Source organism: Hesperophylax consimilis, chromosome 7, assembly GCF_061612785.1.
Source record: "Hesperophylax consimilis isolate HC1 chromosome 7, BYU_Hcon_1.0, whole genome shotgun sequence".
In the NCBI taxonomy this organism is placed as follows: domain Eukaryota; kingdom Metazoa; phylum Arthropoda; class Insecta; order Trichoptera; family Limnephilidae; genus Hesperophylax; species Hesperophylax consimilis.
Window position 1 is genome coordinate 13,488,354 of NC_142842.1, and position 23,090 is coordinate 13,511,443.

The 23,090-nt window shown below is 31.9% G+C and overlaps 2 protein-coding genes across 13 annotated transcripts in view; one reads left to right on the forward strand and one right to left on the reverse strand.

Moving 5' to 3' along the window:
• The first annotated feature begins 1,524 nt into the window (after positions 1-1,524).
• Positions 1,525-5,476, forward strand: LOC149422344 (uncharacterized). 2 transcript variants are annotated; one of them, XM_089633735.1, is made up of 3 exons: positions 1,525-1,645; positions 2,261-2,456; positions 2,770-5,476. In XM_089633735.1, the coding sequence occupies exons 2-3, from the start codon at positions 2,339-2,341 to the stop codon at positions 3,582-3,584; spliced, it is 933 nt and encodes a 310-aa protein (XP_089489861.1). In that variant the 5' UTR covers positions 1,525-1,645; positions 2,261-2,338; the 3' UTR covers positions 3,585-5,476. The 2 variants fall into 2 exon arrangements, with proteins under 2 accessions (XP_089489861.1, XP_089489862.1); XM_089633736.1 differs by having other exon boundaries at positions 2,261-2,419.
• An 8,204-nt stretch (positions 5,477-13,680) lies between these two features.
• The window catches only part of Mp (collagen XV/XVIII-type protein multiplexin), an 895,293-nt gene continuing 885,883 nt past the window's right edge, over positions 13,681-23,090 (reverse strand). For 4 of the 11 annotated variants that reach the window (XM_089633236.1, XM_089633237.1, XM_089633239.1 and 1 more), the window contains 4 exons: positions 19,258-19,437; positions 17,478-17,621; positions 16,430-16,513; positions 13,683-16,095 (listed from right to left, as the gene is read on the reverse strand). In XM_089633236.1, the coding sequence (XP_089489362.1) occupies positions 15,999-16,095; positions 16,430-16,513; positions 17,478-17,621; positions 19,258-19,437 (505 nt within the window). In that variant the 3' untranslated portion in view covers positions 13,683-15,998. Of the gene's footprint in view, positions 16,096-16,429; positions 16,514-17,477; positions 17,622-19,257; positions 19,438-23,090 lie in introns of all 11 variants that reach the window. The other 7 variants (XM_089633234.1, XM_089633232.1, XM_089633230.1 and 4 more) reach the window with 3 other exon arrangements.

Below are 23,090 nucleotides of genomic sequence, written 5' to 3' on the forward strand. Positions count from 1 at the left end.
ATTTAACTTTACCTTTTGACCACATTCTAAGTCCTTCAACACTCCCTGAACAAACTCCATGCGGGCCCAAGATTTGTCCTGGTCCCCAATCTTCACACCAAAATACGCAAAATATACTTAAAAAAACAGTAATATTTCTTTGTTGTTTTTACACTATAAATTCACCACAAATATAGCAAAAACTCTCAGAAAAATTTACACAACCTCTTGAAGTCATTTTTGAAATGTACGTTACGAAAGTTGGAACAGAAATAAATAAATGAAAAGGCATGGAAGTGGGTGGGCACTTTGGGAATTCCGGCATTCTCTCATCGTACTTACTAAGGAAAATCCCGATATATACATGATTCAACGCTTACTATTTTTATCGTCATGACTTACTAAAAGTTTTGTTTCAGTCTACAAAACATAACATTATCTTATAATAAGTTGGAATTAATAAAAAATATATATTTCGGCAATAAACCCCGTTTTGCGCCTTAAGATAGGCAATCCCACAGTATTTTGCGTTTTGCAGAAAAACCTTACGTGATGGAAGTTTTTAAATTATTTTCCAGAATTCAGCAACCAAAATTACATAGGAATTACCTCTTATTTCAAAGAAAAAAAGTCGCAGACCTGTGTTATAGAAATAATCTTATCCATTAAAAACAGTAACTCTACCGGGAAAAATCATATTTCAACAAAAAATATCAGAAACATCAAAAATAGTACTGCCCCACCTCTTAATAATAATGATAATAATAATATTTGGATGATTTTTTGTATAGCTCTGTTTTTGTGCAATAACACCTAAAGTGCGCTGTACAAATATATAATACAATTCGACATATTTATGATCAATGCTATTACCATGCTATTACTAACTATATATGGAGATAATATACAGTACCATAGTAGGTCACTGGAGATTAACGCCGTTTATTGTTTATTAGCAAAATTTTGATACGGTTCGCACAGACAGGACATAATTGGACTTTCCGTTATTTTATTTAATTCTTTATATTCCTGTTTTTTTTTTTAATGAGCGTCTAAAGAAGGAAAAGCACATTTTATGCTGGGCGGTACTACAATAGGTACAAGGTTATGGTCAGAATTCACTTTCCTAAATGTGGTTCGTCCCACGGCAGACAGATATCAAATAATGTAGATCCAATAAGAAAAGTGTGATTAGATATGTGATTAATAAAAAAACTATGAAAAATCTAGGGTTCACATGTATTTTAAGGTTATGTACCTACTCCTATGTAATTGTTGTGAAAAATCCATTCAGCCCGATATATTAATTTTATATTTGGTTTTCGTTTAGTCTCCAGGTTTTTTTGTCCGTGGGGATGAAATATTGTATTATTGCACGGATACTGCTCCCGTTGAACTCCGAGCGATAAAATCGATTAATCACTCGATTCTTTTGATGTTTCCATCATTTTGATCCTGCCCATCACTACCGTGGAGTAGTGGTATGTCTATGTCCGTGGAAAATCTGTGGTTTTGGTTCTTGCGACAACTTCACATCAGTACCTGCAAGTTTTTGACATTTCCAGAAACCGCGGAGAATATTGTTTTTGTTTTGCTTCCGGATTGATGTGAAAACCATTTTTCTGTGTTATTGTTTTGCTACAGGAAATGTAGAACATTTGCAGAAGTAAGTAAATAATGTTTCAAAGTCCACCTCTTATGAACACCGATATCGAAAATATCTTCTTTTCTATGAAATCAACGCTAAATCTCGTTAGAACCATTTTATTCTTGCTTATAAGCAAGCCAATTTGGCAATTTGAAGTGACTTGTAGTTTTTGCCTTTTTACGATCAACGGATATTTTCGGACGCCGGTAAACCGTATGATCCTGTATCTTCGGTTATCTGTAATGGTCAATAATAGTGGAGGATACGTAGTGCATTTGAAATTTTCCCAGTTGCAGTGATTAAAATTAATACCTTGGTGGGAATAAATGATTTACAACTTTTTCTGTGTTAGCATTAACCTAATTTCATTCGGCAAAGGGTCAAAGCATTTGGAAGCTTTTGAGCTTTAATTGTTTAATAAATTAAATGCACATATCGATTTTCTGTAACTGCATGTCCTTGATATCTACCTACTCTTTCTGTTGCGCAATGGCCTAGAAACGTACCATATTTTAAAGATCTGAAATCTAAGAAATACTTACGGATATTAATTTTACATTCAAGTAGTAATTTTTGAGGATTTTGTTTTAAATTTGTTGCTTCAAATTAATTGTGTATTTTTTTATATTACAGCTTCTAGGCTTACATATATTAAGTGGGAGAGGCTTAGTCCACTTAGTTCCATTGTAAACCGTCCCATTCTCGGGTCAAATGGAATCTTTGGAAGCCAAGGCCATGGATACTGTTGCTGAATGCATGCGTAGACTACATTGTCATTGGATCCCTAAAGAAGTAATAGAAGATGTTCCTGATACTGACCCGCCTAAGTGTTTGTATTTATTAATTTTAGGATTATTTATGTGTACATATATAATTGTAATATTCACTGTATTATTTTGTGGTAGGTATCATAATCATATTAAAGTGTTCTCCTTTATCATCTGTTTTCAAACATACTTAATTTTACAATCTTTTTTTATAACGGGCCAGTGAAAAGAAAGTGTTTTCTATAGTTATTGATTTGATTTAACCACGAATTTACTTAATATGGCATTAGTGAACCCATAAAGAAAATTTCTTTAAAATCGGACCTATGATTTGTCAAAATTATTACATCTATTGATTTTATGTTTAACTTTCAGCAAAGGAACCCAGCAAACCTTTTTGGAAAAGAATAAGGGACAAACATAGAGAGACTATCCAAAAGAAAAGGGAAGCTGTTCTTGAACAGGAAAGAACAAACCGATATAATTACATAATGCAAAAGAACATGAACCTGGTCAATCCTTACATTTCAAGTCCGATTTACACTCACAGCGTGTATCATAGCCCGCAATCAGAACTCCCAAAGCCAGCATTCACCCAACCCCACGTAAACCACAGTCCCGAAGGCTTATACGAAGACTCTTCCGTTAATGCCTCTCAAGAGACTGGATTTGGACTTGAACTTCCTTCAGATGACAACAGCACCGTGACACACGCTCCTTATATTAGAAAAAGCCAGAAGAAGAGTGTAAACAAACCATTCAAGAACTACGTGGAATCTGAACTGAAGAATGTAGTGCAGACTTTGCCAAAGTCGGTGAAGGAACACAACGCAACAGATGATTTCTTTTTGAGCATGTGCGTTATGACGAAAGATCTTCCAGAAACTTTTCAGATTCGGGTTCAGAAGATTGTGTTTGCAGCTGTGATGGAAGCGAGGGAAGAATGCATCCAATACCAGCACGACAGGCTTGTGATGCCAGCGGACGAAGCCACTCTCACCAGGCAGAACAGCAAGAAGGTATCTAGTATCGTTACAGTCCATCAAGCTGCACTTGGCTGCGTGGCTCCCAAGATATCCCCACCATCCGGGTATCCAGTGGAAACCGTTGTGAAGGTAATTCCTGAAGGAACTGACACACGTACAACAACATACATGCCAAAGAGGTGCAATTTTGACAATAATTACTGACTTCCAGAGTCATCATTTTCTTTCTAGTTCATTCATGTTAGGTGTGCTGTAACACAGATTCAAAAGTAACCGAAGCCAATATATTTACATATACAGGGTGTCTGGGGGTAAAGTGCACTAACTTTGGGAGGTGATTCTACATGATAGTACGAGTAAAAAAAAAAAACTAAATAAAGATAAATAACTTTTCGAAATTTTTAGTGGAACATTTCAGGTAAAATTGGTCAGCCGTGTGCAGCTGGCTTTATATATTTTTTTGCTTTGTTGCCAAATCTACCGTCCTGCGTCAGTCAGTGTTGAATTTGAATGCAACGTTACTTGCCATGCGTCGTGTCTATAACTTTTATTTTGTTCGCAAAGTATCTGATAATTTAATGTACTTGATTTAAGCAGTGTTTGACTTTAAAAACTTGATTGTTATAATCAAAACTTGTTAATGTAGTGTGTCTTTCTCTAGTGTGTATTTATTAAGACTTACTTAAATGAACATCTTTATTCAGTGCGTGTTTTCTCCAAAGACTTGTGACGACATTGTGTTTTAGTTGTTGACTTACCTAACTGTTAAAATTCTGTTCCTTTTGTGGGTAATTGTGTTATTTAATTACTGTGACAATGCCTGGCTTTACCCACGAAGTACGGGTAAACATTCATCATGTATACGGGCTACATGATGGAAATGAACGCACCGCACACCGGGAATTAAAAGTATACCTACATTTTCGTAATTTAGTGAAGTTCTCTTTTTGAATTTGATTTCCAATAAACGATTCTGTAGCACATTGTAAACATCAAACTTTCGGTCTGATGTTATTGTTTACTTGCGGTTTCCATGGATACGGTTCATGTTTATGGTTATGACAAATATGCAACATTTCTACACTCATTCTCGGTTAGCTCACAGCGAATTTATCGGGTAAGTTAAAATAGGTAAGGTAAAATAGGTCTTTTTGTATGCAAAAATAGTTAGATTTAAAAAAAATCATTTATCTATTTTACTCCTACCATCGTGTAGAATCACCTTCCGAAGTTAGTGCACTTTATGACACCCCATATATATATGCATAATTATACTTAGCTTGTTAATTTTGGAAATTATTTTTATAAACTTCAAGATATATTTTTAATAATAAAAGTCATACATATTATATATTCCTTGTGCCAAAGAATTCTGGTCCATTGTGGTATATTATACCGTGTAATACAAATTTTTCTATAAACTTTACCCTTGTTACATAGTTTTTTTAGTTAAATCTATTCTTAGTTTTAAGTTCCTTTGAAATCAGAAGACTGTTTTAAAATGACTTTGTACTCAATGATAAATTATTTTAGTTTTTTAAATTTTTTCCTATTATTAAACAGACGTAAGTACCGCCTCATCTATGTATATTGATAATATTCTGTTATGTTTTTGTGGTTGCCTTTATTTTATAGTAATATTAACAGCGTCTTATGCCAACAATGCAACAGTATTTATCAACTCTTAGTACATACATGGCTACATTTACAGAGCTAATTACAAACAATGAAAGATTGTCTTAAGTATTATAGGAGAGGTGTTACAAAATACTCATAAGTATTTTATGCTGGGACTGAGTATTTATTACTTTTTGACCCTAGATACTAAAATCCTCAGGTAAGTATAAAATACTTTTGAGTATTTTCTAACCGGTATTTTTAACAGGTATTTTTTTGTACCTGTACTCACTGTACCCAGTAACGAAAAGTTCTCACAGGACCCACCTCTAATAAGTGTATCATATTTTCAATATACTCTAAAAAGTATTTTTAATACTTTTAAAACTGTTACACATTTCTGATGGTTTGACTAAGGGTTTATATTCAATATATTCATAAAAATTTTCTCATCATTGTTATTTATTACACTTACGAACTTAATGTGCTAATTTTTATTATTATTATTATTATGTAATGAGCAGGCAGCATTCTGCTGATGCGCTCATATCTGATTTCACAACAAGTTTAACAGTAATTGAGTTGAGTTTGACAGTATTTTGTCAATTCCTATTACTAATTTTCCTTAGTAAAGATACTTATTTTTAATCTAAACTTACTAATTTTAAATGACTACAGTTATTCTCGGGCTCGTTTTAAAAGGTTAAAACAGAACTTGTCAGTTTTTTAAACATTTTATGTCAACTTTTATACAAAATTTAAAATAAGACTTGATTAAGTCAAAAATAATGGCATAGATTAAGAAAAATAGTTTTAAATCTTATATAACCACCTTTATTCTTATTGTGGACATACAAAGAGTATACACATTATCAATAAAATTTGCATGTTATTGACCTCAATTCTACTAGGTGGCGCAAAAGTCATCACCCTATCGGAAGATTGTCTCATTTTTGCAAATTGCGTTTTAAGTCATCGCGACGTTTGTGAAGTAAACAGAAGTAGAATACAGATTGACAAACCATGGATCGCTATACTTGAAGAGAATGCGAAATAATTGCATTATGATAATTCATTTTATTTACAATCAAAGTTATACTGCCTTGGGAAATAAAATGAGGACTTATGCGCTACCTTGCACTTTGTGTAACATTCCTTCTTGTAAAATTGACATTGTGAAATCAAGTTGCATCTTCAATTTGATTTCCTTAGAGATTAAGATTTGTGGTAATTGCGCATATTTTAGAAGAACTGTTTCCATTTTCAAGGAATTAGAAGGCTTTGGTTTTCTTTAGTTTTATTAAATACTTAACTTGATTTTGATGTTGCTTTTACAAATAGTGTTATTTCACAAAACGATTTTAAAAATTTATTCATTTAATTCATAAATTTATTCATGTTCCAAATCGAAGTAGAATCCCATTTCAATGTATATTTTGTAATACATAGCGGCTGCATGTGTATGTGAGGTATAAAAATGCAAAGTAAAATAGATGAAGGGATATAAAAATAGGACGGTATGTTTTAGTTGTGAAAGTGAACAGAATAAGTAAATTTTTTGCATAATAATAATATTTGGATGATTTATATAGCGCCGTTTTTGTGTAAAATCACCTCAAGGGCGCTTTACACATATATAATACACAAAGATATTAGAAGAACGAGATATGCTATGTTGGCCGCCGGACCGTAGGCGGAGTACTACCTAATTAGGGTACTTTGAATACTATCGGGACGTGTACGCACAGATATCTGTTCTATGTATTAGTTCGGATACCTTAGCGTAAGCGAAGGTGTGCAGTAGTATTGGTGAACAAAACCGACGACACTGGGCACAACAATTCCACACAGTATGAACTGCTCATAGCACATCTCGTTCTTCTAATATCTTTGATAATACACTTCTATAATATTTAAATATGTGTGTAAGTACATAATAGAAGTTGAATTGAAGAGTCTCCATCTACTGACAAAAGTATGTTGGAAGTTTTTGAATGATTTTAGAAGAAGATATGTTAATATTATTGTTGTTCGTAAATTAAATGACATAATAGTGAAATAGGTTTAGTATTAAATATACACATCTATCAAGTCCCTCCAAGACCCAAATTTTTATAATCCTTCTGATAAATCCTCTTTATTTTAAATGAATTTGTCTCTGTAAAAAAGTTGATTTCTGAAAACTTTTACAGTAATTTATTATATTCTAGCTATACCCCGCCGCACTTTGCTGCGGCTCATTCTTTCTATGCAGATAGAGAAACAATAGTGCGTGTTGCTTTTACGTTAAAAAGATGGCACAGTTTAAAAAAAAAAGCATTTTATATATTGCCGGTAACCCGGTCGTTTATTAACATAAATGGTTAATTACAAATCATGTGCGCTACCCGACTCACAAGACAATATCTGTTCTGAGCCGGGTAGCATGTTTCACAGATTGCACTGTTTTTAAAAAAAAAGCATTTTTTTACCTGTGACAGGTGACATCTATTCAGGGTGTATCGGCACGTACCCGACAAACTTTAACCAGCTTTTCCTTAGCACATTTGGAGTAAAAAATGTTATGGGCACTTTGCTGTCCGGTAACATTTTTTTTCAATTAAAAACAAAAAACTATAAAAAAATCCACACTCAGTCACTGTCATTTGCATTGTTTCTCGTGTTCAGCAGCTGTTATTAGCAAGTGTGTCAAAAAGCGTCTTCGCTCTTTCATACAAGCTAAATAATAATTGTTAAAAATGAGACGAATGGTGCCATGCCATTTCGTTGTGATTGTAAAAGCGCGCCAATGTAGGTACGTACGTATATTATTCAACGAAACTCGAATAAAATATTGCCAGATGGATTTTCAAACTATGACAAAGGATAAAACAGTGGTGACATGTGGTGAAAATATCAGTGGTAAATTTATTATTAAAAAAAAATGTTACCGGACAGCAAAGTGCCTATAACATTTTTTACTCCAAATGTGCTAAGGAATAGCTGGTTATAGTTTGTCGGGTATATTCCGATACACTCTGTATAGGTATATAAAAACAATCATATTCATATGCAACGTTGTGTCAAAATTTAAAAAGAACTGTGTGAAGAACTTTTGGATATTTAAGATTTTGACAAATGAACATTTACATTTTTATTTATAAAGATATAATTCGGTATTTTTAACATTCCCGATTACGCCCGTCGTCCCATGGGTCAGTAAGAAATCGACATAAACCAAATGCTGTAAGACCCTGCGCAGAAAAGTTCCACGCTAAACTGCGCTGCAGACCGTTACCTTATTATAGCGAACTTAATTTTCTGAGCAGGGTTTTGCAGCATTCGGTTTATGCTGATTGCTTACTGACCAGTGGGACAACAGGCTACATTGAATAGTAAGAGATTAGATATATTTCTTGCATACATAATGTTAAAGGTGGCAAATTCATATGTTTTTGGAGCTACTTAATTAAAACAATCCTTCCGAACAAAAGGATGCCAGCAAATAGATTTCCTGTGTATATTCTATAACGGTGCTTGGATTCAGCTGGAACAATCCAGAATTAAGTTCTAGTTCATAATGTCAACACTTTTCATATTTATAATATTTACCCATGGTGTGTAGTTCTAAATCATGCCCACTATTAAAAAAAGGCCTATGTGTAATTTGATTGAATAACCTAAAATCCAAAACGGCGCAGAATTTTTATTTGATTTTTCTTGAAACCAAGCACTAAAATAGATGTGTGCTTATAGATGTTAATTGTACAGTGCATAAAAAGTTAAACATAAGGAGATTCTCAATCAATTTTTATTGTAGTTTTTTTTCATAGTTGACCTTGTGTGAAATGGGAGGTTTAAAACATTCCAACATCTTAAAAATGTTTTTTGTTGGTGCATAAAATATATTTTTGCTCTTAGTGTTTATGATGTGATGAACACATACATTCAAATTAATAGACTAACCCTAACATAAAATCTGGGTATCATTTTGACGTGCTGGAGGCAAACCACATGACCATATTTTTTAATAAAGTATGACATTAGTTGTACAATCACTGAAGAGCTCACGTTGAATTGACAAAATCATGCGCAGAAAAGTAAAGTTCGCTAAAGTAAGGCAAAGGTTTGCAGCGCTGTCCACTGTGGGACTTTTCTGCGCAGGATCTGAATATTTCTCGCCTGGTGTAGTGAGGCTAAAATTGAGTGAGGTGGGCAAATTATAACACATTTATAAAAGTTCCCCTTTCGCTGATTGGTTCATCTATTAATTTGGATATGTGGTTGAACCCAATGAAAATTACAAAGTTTTTTTCTTTGCTGTTTTTAGAATGTATTATGATTTAGGTATCAATATTGACTGATGGGTTTTATTGAAGATTTGTTTGCTTATTTTCAAATTGTATTATGTGTAATGTGCTTAGTGTATATTATATGTGGGGCTGTTAAAGTTGATTGTGTCCATAGATATATAATATAATGTTACATATTATGCTTGGTTGTGGTTGTCTGAGGCAGAATAGTCATAAAACCACAAATCATGCAAGTATTAGAATGATAGTTGGGTCACTACATATGCTTTTTGTATCTAAGGGTAAAAAAAATTGACCAATTTTGTAGTTGGTAATATTAATCCATGACTGTTTTGAAAGAAATGAAATTGTGATTCACAGTGGAAAATATATTTATGTCTGTTAATGTTTAATGTCAAAGACAAAAGTCTTATGTTTGTGACTGTTAGTGAGTTTACCTATAAGCGTAGTACATCTTGTGTAAATAATTTTATCTGCTTTTCTATGTATTTACATGCATAGTTAATTTTCTAAGATACCCTACATCCTTGAAGATTTCATTTACAACTATGATTTCCTTATGGGAGTGCGTTGGTATATAAAATCCACTCGAGCGATTTTTGGAATATTTTGGGATAGACAGTGAAATCTAGGTGGATACATTGGCTTTAAACCGCAGTAAGCACCTTCATATGTTTCTATATTAATATGTCAAGGAATGGTATTAGTTAAATAATAAGGTAAATGTATAAATATCGCTCGACCAATCGCTTGAGTGGATATGACACTTTAGATTGGAATACACTAATCATTTAGCATTTTCACATTATCTTCAATTGCTGCAATCAAAAGACTGCAGTCCAAAAGAAAATTCTTATACTTGAATTGAATAAATTTAAAAAATATCTTTGTGCCAGTTGTCTTGACAACAATACCAAACCACTGAATAGAAAATCCTTAGAAGTGTGATTAATTTCGCTAATTTACTTAGAATTTTCGACTGACCTGGCCGCGACAGGCAAATTAATTTAATTATCTGTTCAGGAAAGAAATTCGATATTGAAAATGTTTGATCGATTTCACCCGAAGCAAGATAAAATTGACTTTATCTCGGACACAGAGACATGCCCTCAATACACTTGAGTGTTACCAAACTATAACTTAGTGCATTTATATGTTACATGTTTCCAGAGCTCTGGCTTATTAGCAACGAATGACCTATCTAGGGATTCCATGTCAACATATACAGTGCTGTCATCCAGCAGTTTTCCAATGTTTCCGGATAGCCTTTGTTAAACTTTATGACAACTATTAAAATTCTTTATAAATAAACTCTCCCTTGCCATCTAAAATGTATGTATTACGTACCTGAATGGTTAAAAAGAAACTGTAACTTCACTATGTATTGGAATAATTTGTCGGAAACTTATTACGAAAACTGGATGACACCACTGAATATGTACAAACCTTAAAAAGCATTTATTTGTAATTATTTCGAGATGGGTTAAAATAAACGATATTACGATTTACTAATATATATTTGTTTTTCTATTGGAGATTACAGGGATCTGAATAATTTTAATAATATGTATCTGATTTTGTAAAAAGTTTACTCACATTTCTCAGTTACTCAGTTTAAGTCTGAGTAGCTTGTCTGTTTTCTAAATTCTTTTGACAATAAAAGTGAGAATTTTTTCTTAACCTATGCACTCCGAGCCGCCACAATTTAGGGCCAATGTCTTAGAAGACCTTCCCTCCTGACCACCATAATTTATACCTCTCAACAAAATGTTTATTTTTACGTAAATAGTAGAATGCATTGCCATCTTAATACACTTCTGGTGGGAAGGGTAGTTCTATCTTTTACGCCGGTCTTACTTAAATTGCGGAAAAGGCATTGCTGTCCAATATTTTTATATTAATCTCTTTTTGAAGGTCCCATCTGTGTGTATATGTATTTAAAAATGTGAACCATGTCTTCCCCATCTTCAAATTCTTGTCTTTTGTGTGGGAATATATTTTAGCAAAAGGAAACTATTTTTATTGTTTGTTTTTGGGGTGTTATGCCGTGTTGCGCTAACTCCTTCTTTAGCCGACGTTTTGGACAGCGTTGCAGTGTCCATCATCAGGGCAGATCCGGTAGATCCGAAGATGTGATCACATCTTCGGATCTACCGGATCTGCCCTGATGATGGACACTGCAACGCTGTCCGAAACGTCGGCTAAAGAAGGAGTTAGCGCAACACGGCATAACACCCCAAAAACAAACAATAAAAATGCTTTTGGCCGTGAGAATCTAAAAACTTACCAAAAGGAAACTATATTTAAACCTGTAGAACGGGTAATACATCCTTACACTTATCCCATTGAAAATGTGGAAGTTTTTTTGTAATGATTTGAGCGTAAATGAAAAAAAAAATTGTAAAGTAATAAAAAATAAATTTTTAAGCATAAAACATCACTAAATGGCCCAACACTAACTTTAACTTCTGTTTATGGAGTCGTATTACAAAAATGAGTTTTAATTTTGGACAATAATTTTACAGTTGGGGTGTGGTGAGAACTATGTGAAAAATTCATTAAAATATATATTATTTTCTAACAAAATCTATTTTCTTGAATGGGACCCCTGTTTTCTCGAATGGGACCCTTGTTTTCTCGAATGGGATCCTTGTTTTCTCAAATGGGACCCTTGTTTTCTGGAATGGGACCCTTGTTTTCGCCCAGTTGAAGTGTGTTAAGATATATTTTAATTTATAAAAAATAATTTATTTTTTTTAATATTATTTATTTAATACAAATTTATTTAATAAAAAATGCAAAAAATTATGCCATATTTACTCTCTCAATAAATTCAAGACATATTTTAATCCAGTTGCTGTGTCAGTCAGTTTCAATCAAAATAACTTCAGATGGGACGGGTTAAGGAGTATAAAAAATTAACTTTAATTAATCATTCAAATTCAATGAATAGATTATTTCGTCACAAAATTGTAAATTTTTTGTAAGGATAGTCTTATTTGTGAAGACATGTTTTTATACATGGCACTACTATGTTTTTGGTTGAGAAGTTTGAGAATGTACGAACATGGTAGTAGTGTGATGGTGAGCTTTAAAAATAAATATTATATGTATTCGTATTGAAGTGTCAACACTACTTTTGAATTTCAAATTACTTTTATTTTTTTAAATAATATGTATATATAAATGTATCTCATTTTTATGCAGTAAAATATATAATTTTTGATAATTTACTTGTACTCCTCTTGTTTTGTTAATCTTGGTGGGGCCAAAGTAATGTTCTTTTTAAAACAATTATGCAAAGTGAATATAATATCTTTACTGTAAATCTTTGTGTTTCGGACTACGCCCGAGTATACTCGGGCGGCTATTATGTGTGATAATTCTCACACCCAAAGTAACTCGCGCAAACTTTATCTGCAGCAAAGACCACTCCCGAATATACTCGGGTGAAAATAAATACAATTTATGGTATGTGGAAGCGAGACAAAAGACAGCTGCAATGATTTAAAACGAGGTACCACCCCCCACCTGTCTCCCAATCTCATGTGACATCGCACAATGTTAGTAGTGCACAGTGTTTTGAGTAATGATGAAGTTGTGTTTTTTGTTTGAATTATGTGATTCATTTCCGATATTTCTAGGTTTTTATTTGCATTTTAAAAGCACTTTTAATTAATTACGATGAATAAAAAATAATATATATATGTAATAGCTTTTATGAAGGATATATTTGTTCAGTAAATAAATATAATCATTTTAAAAAAAAAGTGTTATTTTTTTATGATTACTGAAGGAGTTAAAATATAAAATTATAGCAAATCTGTAAAATTACTAATAGTCTCCTGTAAGTCAAGGTTTCAGAAAAAAATTGGAATAAAACAATAATTCGAAAACTACAAAAAGTAGCAGAACAAGTAATTTTTTTTTTAATGAAAGATAAACATTCCCAGGTTACAAATAACCTGACAATATTTGAAAATCTCCTACTACCACCACCGTAAGCGGAAAATGTTACTTGTGTTGTGATGGATGACATAGCCAGCCGAGGAATTGAACACACTACGCCTGGGTGGGACCAAAACGCTATGTCAACTCAGCCACTGACCGGTCAATAATGGGGGTAAATATATATATATATATATATAGTATACCTCTGGACTATCGCTTGGCACTATTTTTTGGACCACCCTGTATACCTATCTCGTCCAAACACTGAGATTTTTTATGTTCCAAAGAATGGTCATACTGGGAAAATAATATGGTTGGGAAAGCTTTTTCAAGTAGCATTAATAATAGTCCAATCTTTGATCTTGAATAATTTTACGCACTATGCAGGAATACAATAATCTCCTATGCACCGAAAACTGAAATTAGTATGTTTGATTATATTCATGACATTGCAGATAAATAAATATATTTATGTGAAGCAAGTAGGGGTGGTGTTTAGAAGAAAAAAACTTTATCATCTCAATTATTTTATTTTATTTCATATATATCGCAGTTTTACAACATTTTATTCACATTATTTAAACAACATGTCTACATTATTTAGAAATACAAATGCTGCAAGTCAATGGATAAACTAGCGTCATAATGAAACACAGAAGATATTATTCTATTCCTTGAAAACCCAAATTTGCGGTAATTCAATAACTACAACTGGGAAATTAAAATAATTGGTTCCACGTACTGATATAAAGAACAATGCATATTGTTTTCATTAATATTATAACAAAATATTGTGTTGTGGAAAATTATTTTGAATGGTACCTACTGCGGCATATTGAAAATATGATGATTTTCTCAAATTAATTTAAAAAGCGTGATATTTATTAGTTTATTAGGCGCAAAAGAACATATGTTGCAATAATACAAGATTTTTATTATTTGGCCTAAAGAAAAATAAAAATGGATTCCATCATTGGGAATCTCCCACTTCATTTTGTTTATATTTTCTAGAGCATATCTTTCTTAATGCAAGTTTAGAGAAAATAAATTAAATACATGAATTAATTTACCATGTGAAATTATTTTTACTACCTATTCATTCTCTCAGAAACATCAATTTGATATTTTCTGATTTTAAGCATGCTTGTTAATAACAATACAGTGAACAAATTAATTAAATAATGCAAAATATTCCTCTTACTAAATACTCACTCTCAATTTCTAATAGTACCTATGAATTCTTTATTTGTAAACATTAAAATTATATTAGCCAAAAAATGCAATCTTTTTATTTTATTCTAAGGAAGTAAGTTGATGGACATTAAAAAATAAATTGTAAAGCCCCCTTTAACGGCAGCCACTAAAAAGGTAGTATTTGTTGTGACAAGGGATCTATGGCTATTAGTCGGCATTGAAAACCTTTCCACATCCTTAGGCGTGTAATAAATGCGGCTCAAAGAAACTGTTTTATATATAAAAATATGTAGAACACAAAACATGAAATTATGGCAACTTTATCAAAGATAAGATAGATTTGATAATAACATGGGATGTTTTGAAATATGTTTTAATACACCGAATGATAAACTAGCGCTCATTATCTGACCCCAGAACACTTATAGATATTGTAGATAGGTATTCTATTGTCTGAAATCTCAACTAACGTAAAACAACTATATTATAAAGTCAGTATTTTAATCATAGGATATTATTTTATAAACATCAAAATCTTGCCTACTCAAATAAATACATAGTGTACGTATGTAAAATGTACATAATATTGTATGGTAAACATGTAAGTAATGTTATTTTTATTTTTGGAAAATTTCTTATTGACAAACTGGTAATTATTTAACTGGTCAAAATATGATTGCTGAACACAATAATAATATTCATTGGATAAAAGTTCTTAATTGTTACGTACATACATTACAATTCATTGTTTTCATGTATCGTATAATATCAAAAAACTTATCTAAACTTTACACTTAGAACAATTTTCTTACTGTAAAACACTTATCAATAATAAAGTATATAGAAATAATAATGTATATATCACTGGCTAGATTTAGTGACATAAAAATATGGTACTTAGATTGGTTCTCAATTCATTTTATGTTACGTTCATTGGAAAATTATCAAGAAGAGTGATTTTTTAAAACTAAATATAATGAAGTTGTTAAAAGTAACCGAAGATGTTATTTAATAATCGAGAAGGTAAGTACAAGTACATAGCTTAAATGAATACTCCACAGTATACTCCCAATCTAAAATGATATGAAATTTAAATTGAAGCAATATTAAAAATGGTAAAGGATATGAGGATGTTTTATCAAATTTAAAATAATTGACTGTGTCAATAGATATGGTATATCGAAGTCAAAAACTTTTTTAATGATCATTTTTCAAAATGTGCTACAGAACAATATTGATAACTTTTTACCTATGTACTGATATATGGATTAAAATAAAATTTATTGATGATTTTCTCTTTTGTACAATGGCAACCATGTTGATTGTTTGAGTAAAGTAATTAAGAATTAACTATATTTTACTTTATTGACATCGTTAATTGATATCGTTGCTTACATTTTTAATTAGTAAAAATATTTTACAATAATTAAATTTAAAATCGGAGTTGAAATGCTCTTAATATAAAAATGATGTATAAAAACTTAAATGCTCAATACAACAAGATGTTTTATAATACGATGATGGTATAAAGACATTTGACTAGATACTTCCAGAAACTTCAGACTTAATTATTGAGATTCTCAGACAGAATTTCTGCGAGGAAGTCCTGGTAGTCTTCATCATTTAACTCCTCGTCATCATCAGTTGACGTGTTGTTGACGCTGGAACCAAACAAAACCATTACCAAATAATCAAAAATCATTATTACAATGTTCTCCGAGTACGTCAAAACTGAGAGTGAGTGAACAAACAAAATTAATTGAACTATACTCATCTACCAACAACATCTATGTTGAAAATTAGTGGATTTTCTAGTTATTTTATAAGTTGTCACTCAAAACCTTTTTTGTGTCTATGTAACTTGAAATATTCAATGGTTTCTTAATCTTGAACTACATAATCTGTAACATTTATAATCTTAACAATGATGTAGAAAACTTAAAAATAAGAGAACTCGGATAATTACAACATTCATCAATATTTAAATAAAATTACCTATTGGTATCTCTCCTTCTTCTTCTAGACACCTGCGATGTTGCTTCAACGCACAGAAGGACAAAACGATTGTTGCAGGAATACCTAGAAAATGTTCAAAAAATAATATCAAGACCTGATGAAGAAGAGATTTTTGTTGTTGTAGGTGGATATGTGATCCATATTGTTTTTCAATTATAAAACTCATGTAATTGTCTAGTAGGTTGGGTGTTCATAAGATTCATACGGTTTAGTGGTTAAAAGTACCCACCTAATGGGTGCTTTTATAATTCCTACAGCTACGGCAAGGTAACGGCACAGAAAAGCATAAAATTTGTGTTCTTTATCACAATAATGCTGCAGCTCTTTCAAAAACACTAAATAATATAATGTAAGAAAGAGTCGTTGAAAATGAGACAAATGATGTACGTATGTACCATATATGAACCTTAATATTATATTTTGCAAAATATGTATGTATTAATGTAACCCATATGATGTATATTAAAATAATAAAAAAAAAATAAAAAATAAAAAAAAATGTCTGCTTCACCAAAAGAAAAAAACATTATCATACGTCTCCCTCACACGTATTAAAGAAATGAAATGCCATTGCCGTTATCGTCGCCGTGCTGTGGCCGTAAGAATTATAGAAGCATTAAAATAGTTTCTTTTTAGTAGTTATTATTTACTCTGTTAAAAATGGTTGAAATGGATGGTTTGTAAAATATGATTTAGTAAATACATAATATGTAGTTAATTTATTAATGATCTAGCAACAAGCTACTATAATAATACACGCAGCACAGTCTAGAATCTAAGAGACTTGCAGCATATGCGGGCCACACAGTGTGAGAATATTCAAGAACTTGCGACGAGAGCGCGCCGAAGTTCCCGCAGCTTCTGGAACCCTTCGGGTGGCTCTGCCAAAGCGCCCCTCTATATATAAAACACGCTGAGCCCAAGTTCAGTCTTGCTTGACTCTATACTGACCTTTGAGTTATCCTGTTAAAATTAATGTTTTGTAAAATTTGATGAAGTAAATTCATGATATTATTCTATTACTGACCTTTCTTGATCTAAGAGTTTGTGACCAAGAAGTGAACTGGCCAGTCCAATCTTATCTGGAGAACTGCTGTGCCAAGCATCACAGTAGGTGTCCATAGCTCTTTCTCCTTGGGGATGTGATCCATGCCACACTATCTTCTGAGGCCTGAAAAGTTATGATGCACAAATTAGCATATACAGTCGGTTCAGCATAATTGGGACAGAAATATTTTGTGTCCCAATTATTCACGAGGCCCAAACATTTTGTCCCAAATAAGCGGCTGTCCCAAACAGTGCCGGCTCCACGAAAACTGTGCTCTGTGCAGTAAGTACCAATGGTGCCCCCCCCCCACAATTTTATTTTATTTTTTCAGATAAACATTCTTACCTCCTAAAATTAAAATTAAGTTTTTACCTGTTTTTTGGTACCGGTAATAGATTTTACCTCGGCAGTTGACTCGAAATACTAAGTTAACTCAAGGCAAAACTAAAACTAAATAAACTGACTAACATGGAAATTTAAGACTTAAAACATATACAAAGTAAAAAAATATATGTATATATTTAATATTTGTGTAGTATGTATGGAACCAATATGTATAGGTATTTACAAAGGTAAAATTTAATATTCATCATTATTTGTTGGTTTGTCTAGGTAAGAAGTGGGGGGGGGATGTACCCACTTAATTTTTTAATTACATGTCTCACTAATCCCCAATAAAACCTAAAAAATAATCATTTGCTGTTATAATAGCATTTTAAACAACTTTGCCTACAAAGACATGAATCATTTCAAAAGTTTGTCATGTAAGATGGCTGCCAGGCAATTTCCCCTTAAGATTTTGCTTCAATGTCATTCGTACAAATGTTGTACTTTATTAGCAAATTGAAAACGGTTGTGGTTCGTTATTGAATTGGGATCGCATACATTCGACGTAAGAGACAAAATAGGTCTTATGTTCAAATTAAATATATAAAATTTGTAAAAAAAATCTACAACAAATTTTAATTTCAATAGAAACTTTGAAACCGTAAAATGCACAAGCAGAACGGTTCGAGAGACAAGTTAAAAGGGGGGTGTTTCTAGCGGGTAATAATTATCCTGTAATTACGAGTAATTTTTAAATGACTAGGGAATACTTTATATAAATTTTAATACGATCTGTATTTTCTCACTGCTTCAAAGTTGGCGCCAGGGTTTTTGCACATTTTTAAAGTATGGCAGATCCGGCGCTGGTCCCAAATAAGCAAAGATCAAGGGTTGAAAAAAAAGTATGTACATATTTTTTACATGTACACTGTACACATATTAATTTTATTCGAGTTCTCTCTATGTGTTTGTAAACTGTTTAAATTTAAAAAAAATATATCTTTGAAAAAACAAATAAATGTACAAATGAACATCAAAAAATAAAATAAACAATGATAGGAAGAAAAAAAATCATGAATCGACTGTATTACAACATAAAGTATGTATAATGATTTTTTATAGCCTTTTGTACCGAGGACAAAAGGATTTTTAGGTCCATGTTTTGCACCACGTACTACCAATGCCATCTATTGACAATAAAGAACACTAATTTAGCCAGAAAGTTACCACAATACTATTAACGCCATCTCTTGACATTAAAACAAAACACTTCTGGCGAAGGATGGTACCATTCGAATTGGTACCGCTGAATTAAGTGGTGAGTAGTATAACATAGATGTCGTTAAGCACAATGATTCGGAGAAAACCCGCGTTGCCGAGAATGAATTTATTTAGAATATTAAATTTATTCATATGTAAATTCAGTAATTACCAGTTTAAATCCGTGAGAATATTTTTCCCACTGAAACTGATCAGACGTGGCGGCTGTGCGAACAGTCCTCCGGCTCCATCAAACAGCTCTGCCCAGGAGTTGAACAGCACATCTCCCCTGGTGTTGACTACAGGCAACTCGCGGTCAGCCCATCTCACAATGGAGTCAATATTTTGGACCCTGAAAACGAAAAAATAATAATCATAAATACTTTGAAAAATAGGCTACAAACTTTCGGCAGGTAGGTACCCACATTATCTTACATAACTGCACGGGAAATAGAATAAAAATTATATTTTTTTATTGTATTCAAATACGCAATTCAAACAGCATGGTACTTGAAATACCGATACCTCATAGTGACTTGATACCCAGGCAAAATATATCTAAAGCCAGATAAAATATAAACTTTGTCGAGAAAGTTTGTGAAATTATACTAATTCATACAAGCTATCGAAAATATAAGGCATGATTAGATGAATAATAATATTAATTGTCGAAATAAAAATAAAAATGAGATAAAAAGAATTTGGCATTCTCAGACTATAAAAATATTACCATTCGTTATTTCGGCTACTGGCATTATACCTAGCTCTCTCATTAAAAATTTAGGCTAGATCTATCAAAAAAATTATATATAAAAATGCAAAAGTCAGTCATTTTAAATACATGTAAGATTACGAATTTTTTTTAAATATTTATGTTGAGGGATCAGTAGGATTTATAGGCCTTGTTAGGAGTTCTACCGAGCCGAACCCTCTGATATGAAAATATCTGGAGTCGGTGAATTATTTTCCCATTTGATCTCTGGTGATTTGACGTGTTGTTCTTGTATTGTTTTGTATTTATTTTGCTTATATAATTCACTTGCATAATGTTGATTGACTAGATGATCATTTGTGGAAAAGTGTGTGGAAGGGTTTAGTTTTTCCTATGGGGAAGATTTAACCCGGACATAAATCGGAAGTTAATTAAAAAAAAGTTTATTGCGTAATGACTTTGATATAATATTACATTTGTGTGAATGTAAAAAATGTCAAAAAAGAATAAAAGATTGTTTAAAAAATATAGCCTTACGCATTTTAATGAATTTTTAATGACGTCACCACTTAAATAAATAACAATTGACGTGCGTACCAAATTCCTAAAGGAAAAGAATCGTTGTTGTCATAAAAATTCAGTAAAAAAGTAACCAACAGCTAATAAAATACTTCAGCAGAGCTACAATACATCAATGTATTTCAGGGAAATTTTTCTTTTACTTCTAAGGAAAAAAAAATGTTGACAGTACGTCACTGATCTGTAGGTCTCCTACTCATTTCGGCAACATAACGCAGTAGACCATGATTTTAATCGTAGTTAACAATACAATCAATTCTCAATTTCACGAAAAAATGTTTTTCGAAAATTCGTCTTTTTCGTATAAAGGCCGTAAATATTTTCAAATTTTAATTCCAGCTCAAATCAAAGTTCACAGTTTCGGTCTTTGTTTTTCGGACTTTTTATCTCCCTCTGTCATCTTTCCTTTTAATGTGCTCCAATATTTAATTAATTCCAAATGAAAGATAATTCATTCACATTGATGAAATCAGTGATAATATTACTTACAATATAACTACTTAGCCTACAATAGGTTGCTATTTTATTTCCAAATTTCTAGATAGACTTGACGTTAGACGTAATGTTGTCAACAGTTGTAAATAATATGAGGTACAGGTAATCATTTTAAAGAAACCATTGCTCGTGCTGTGGTCAATAGGGTGAATAAGAACATAATTTATCATAAGTTACAAACAAAAAACATAAAAAGAACATAGTCGAATTGAATTGCTTGTCTAAATTTGTATCATTGGGAATTTGCGGGGTAAAAGGCGACTGCTGCCGGGTATTCCAAACTAAATTGAGATACTTTTAAAACTTGTATTTACAATCAAACGTGTCTTTTTTTAAATAATTTGTCTGTAGGTACGTAATTATTTAGAAAAAAAAAAAACAAAATAATTCTTCGTAATTTAAAAGGATCTTCAATATTATGCAATTTTCAATTAACTGCTTGGAATAAATTGTACAATTATGTATAAATAATATCTTAAATTGTGTGCTATTTTCAAAAAATAACATTCTAACACGAATTAGCAAATATTTTCAACAGCAATACAATTTCAGAATAATTTTATTTTAACTTGTAACTTATAAAATTCGACATATTCTTTATTTTAAATTTAACAAAACTTAACGCATTAATTTGATTTAAGGAGATGCACTACGTCGTATAATATTTTAAATTGAGCCGCTCTCAATAACAACCCTTACGTAGATGGCGATAAGGTTTAAATTCCCGCTTAACACCATCCGCCTGTTTTGATTTATGTAAGAAAAAAACATGGCCAAAAAGTGCCTTTTATTTTATTTTGTGGATGTTCAGGCATAAATATTTAATTTTTTTTGATCAATTTATAAATAACTTAATTTGCCACATTATACAATAAAATCATAACCGAAAATAGGTTCGTAAGTAGGAGATTTTGAACTTTAAAGCAGTTTTCATAGGCCTTATATATTATTTTTTTCTGGGCTTATAAAAAGACTTATCTAAAAACTACTCGATTATTTCAAAGACCAAAATGTATTCTACTCGCAGTATTTAATTATAGCATCTGAAACATTTCTAGGCGACCAAATTTTCAAACCAAAAATACATGAATTTGCATTAGTACGTATGGCATCGCCTTAAAAGTCGAAGTTACAACATGAATAATGAGTAGAAAAAAATGCTAAAGTATATCTGGTAAATGTGAGAATTTTTTATGCATATTCAAAATAATCTAATCCGTCATCTCTGAAATCTGATGTCAGCAAATTGAAGCAATCTGCAGACATTCTGTTTGATTTAATTTAGTGTGGAGTGGAGCGAAGGGCAAATTGACACATAGTCTGACTAATTCACTTTGACAATGACTCAAAACGGATCAGCGGATTACGTACAATAGTCGATGCATACAACATGTAATTTATGAACAGTTCCGTACTCACCCCACTTCTGGTTCTCTCATATTAATTCTAGATACCACTATTAAGGCGATGCACTACGTCGTGTAATATTTTGAATCGAGCCGCTATCAGTAACACACCTTACGTAGATGGCGATAAGGCTTAAAGTTCCGCTTAACACCATCTACCTTTTTTGATTTATGCAAGAAAAAAACATGGTCAAAAAGTGCCTTTTATTTTAATTTGTTAATGTTCAGGCACAAATATTTAAATGTTTTTCGATCATTTTATAAATAACTTAATTTGCCACATTATACAATAAAACCATAACCGAAAATGGGTTTGTAAGTAGGAGATTTTGAACTTTAAACAGTTTTCATAGGCCTTGTACATTTATTTCTGGGCTTATAAAAAGACTTATCTAAAAAATACTCGATTATTTCAAAGGCCAACATGTATTCTACTCGCAGTATTTAATTAAAGCATCTGAAAAATTTCTAGGCGACCAAATTTTCAAACCAAAAACACGCGATTTTGTATTATTATGTAGTGCATCGCCTTAAGAGATTTTAAATAATATTAAATTATTCACAGTCGGCAATGGATAACTGGGTGTGGCATTGAACTGTCAAAGAAAGGATGAAGGTAGACTGAATGATTTTTAAATCAGATTTCTGAGGCGTATGTGGTTTGAACCGTGTATGGCCGTTCTAACAATGTGGAAGAAGACATGGCACGATCAAGTAAATCAAATACTCTAGTCGGGCCATGTATAGTGTCAGAATAATAGAAGAGTGTGTATGAGACGATGTATGATGTGAATGAAGCAACAAGTAAGCGTT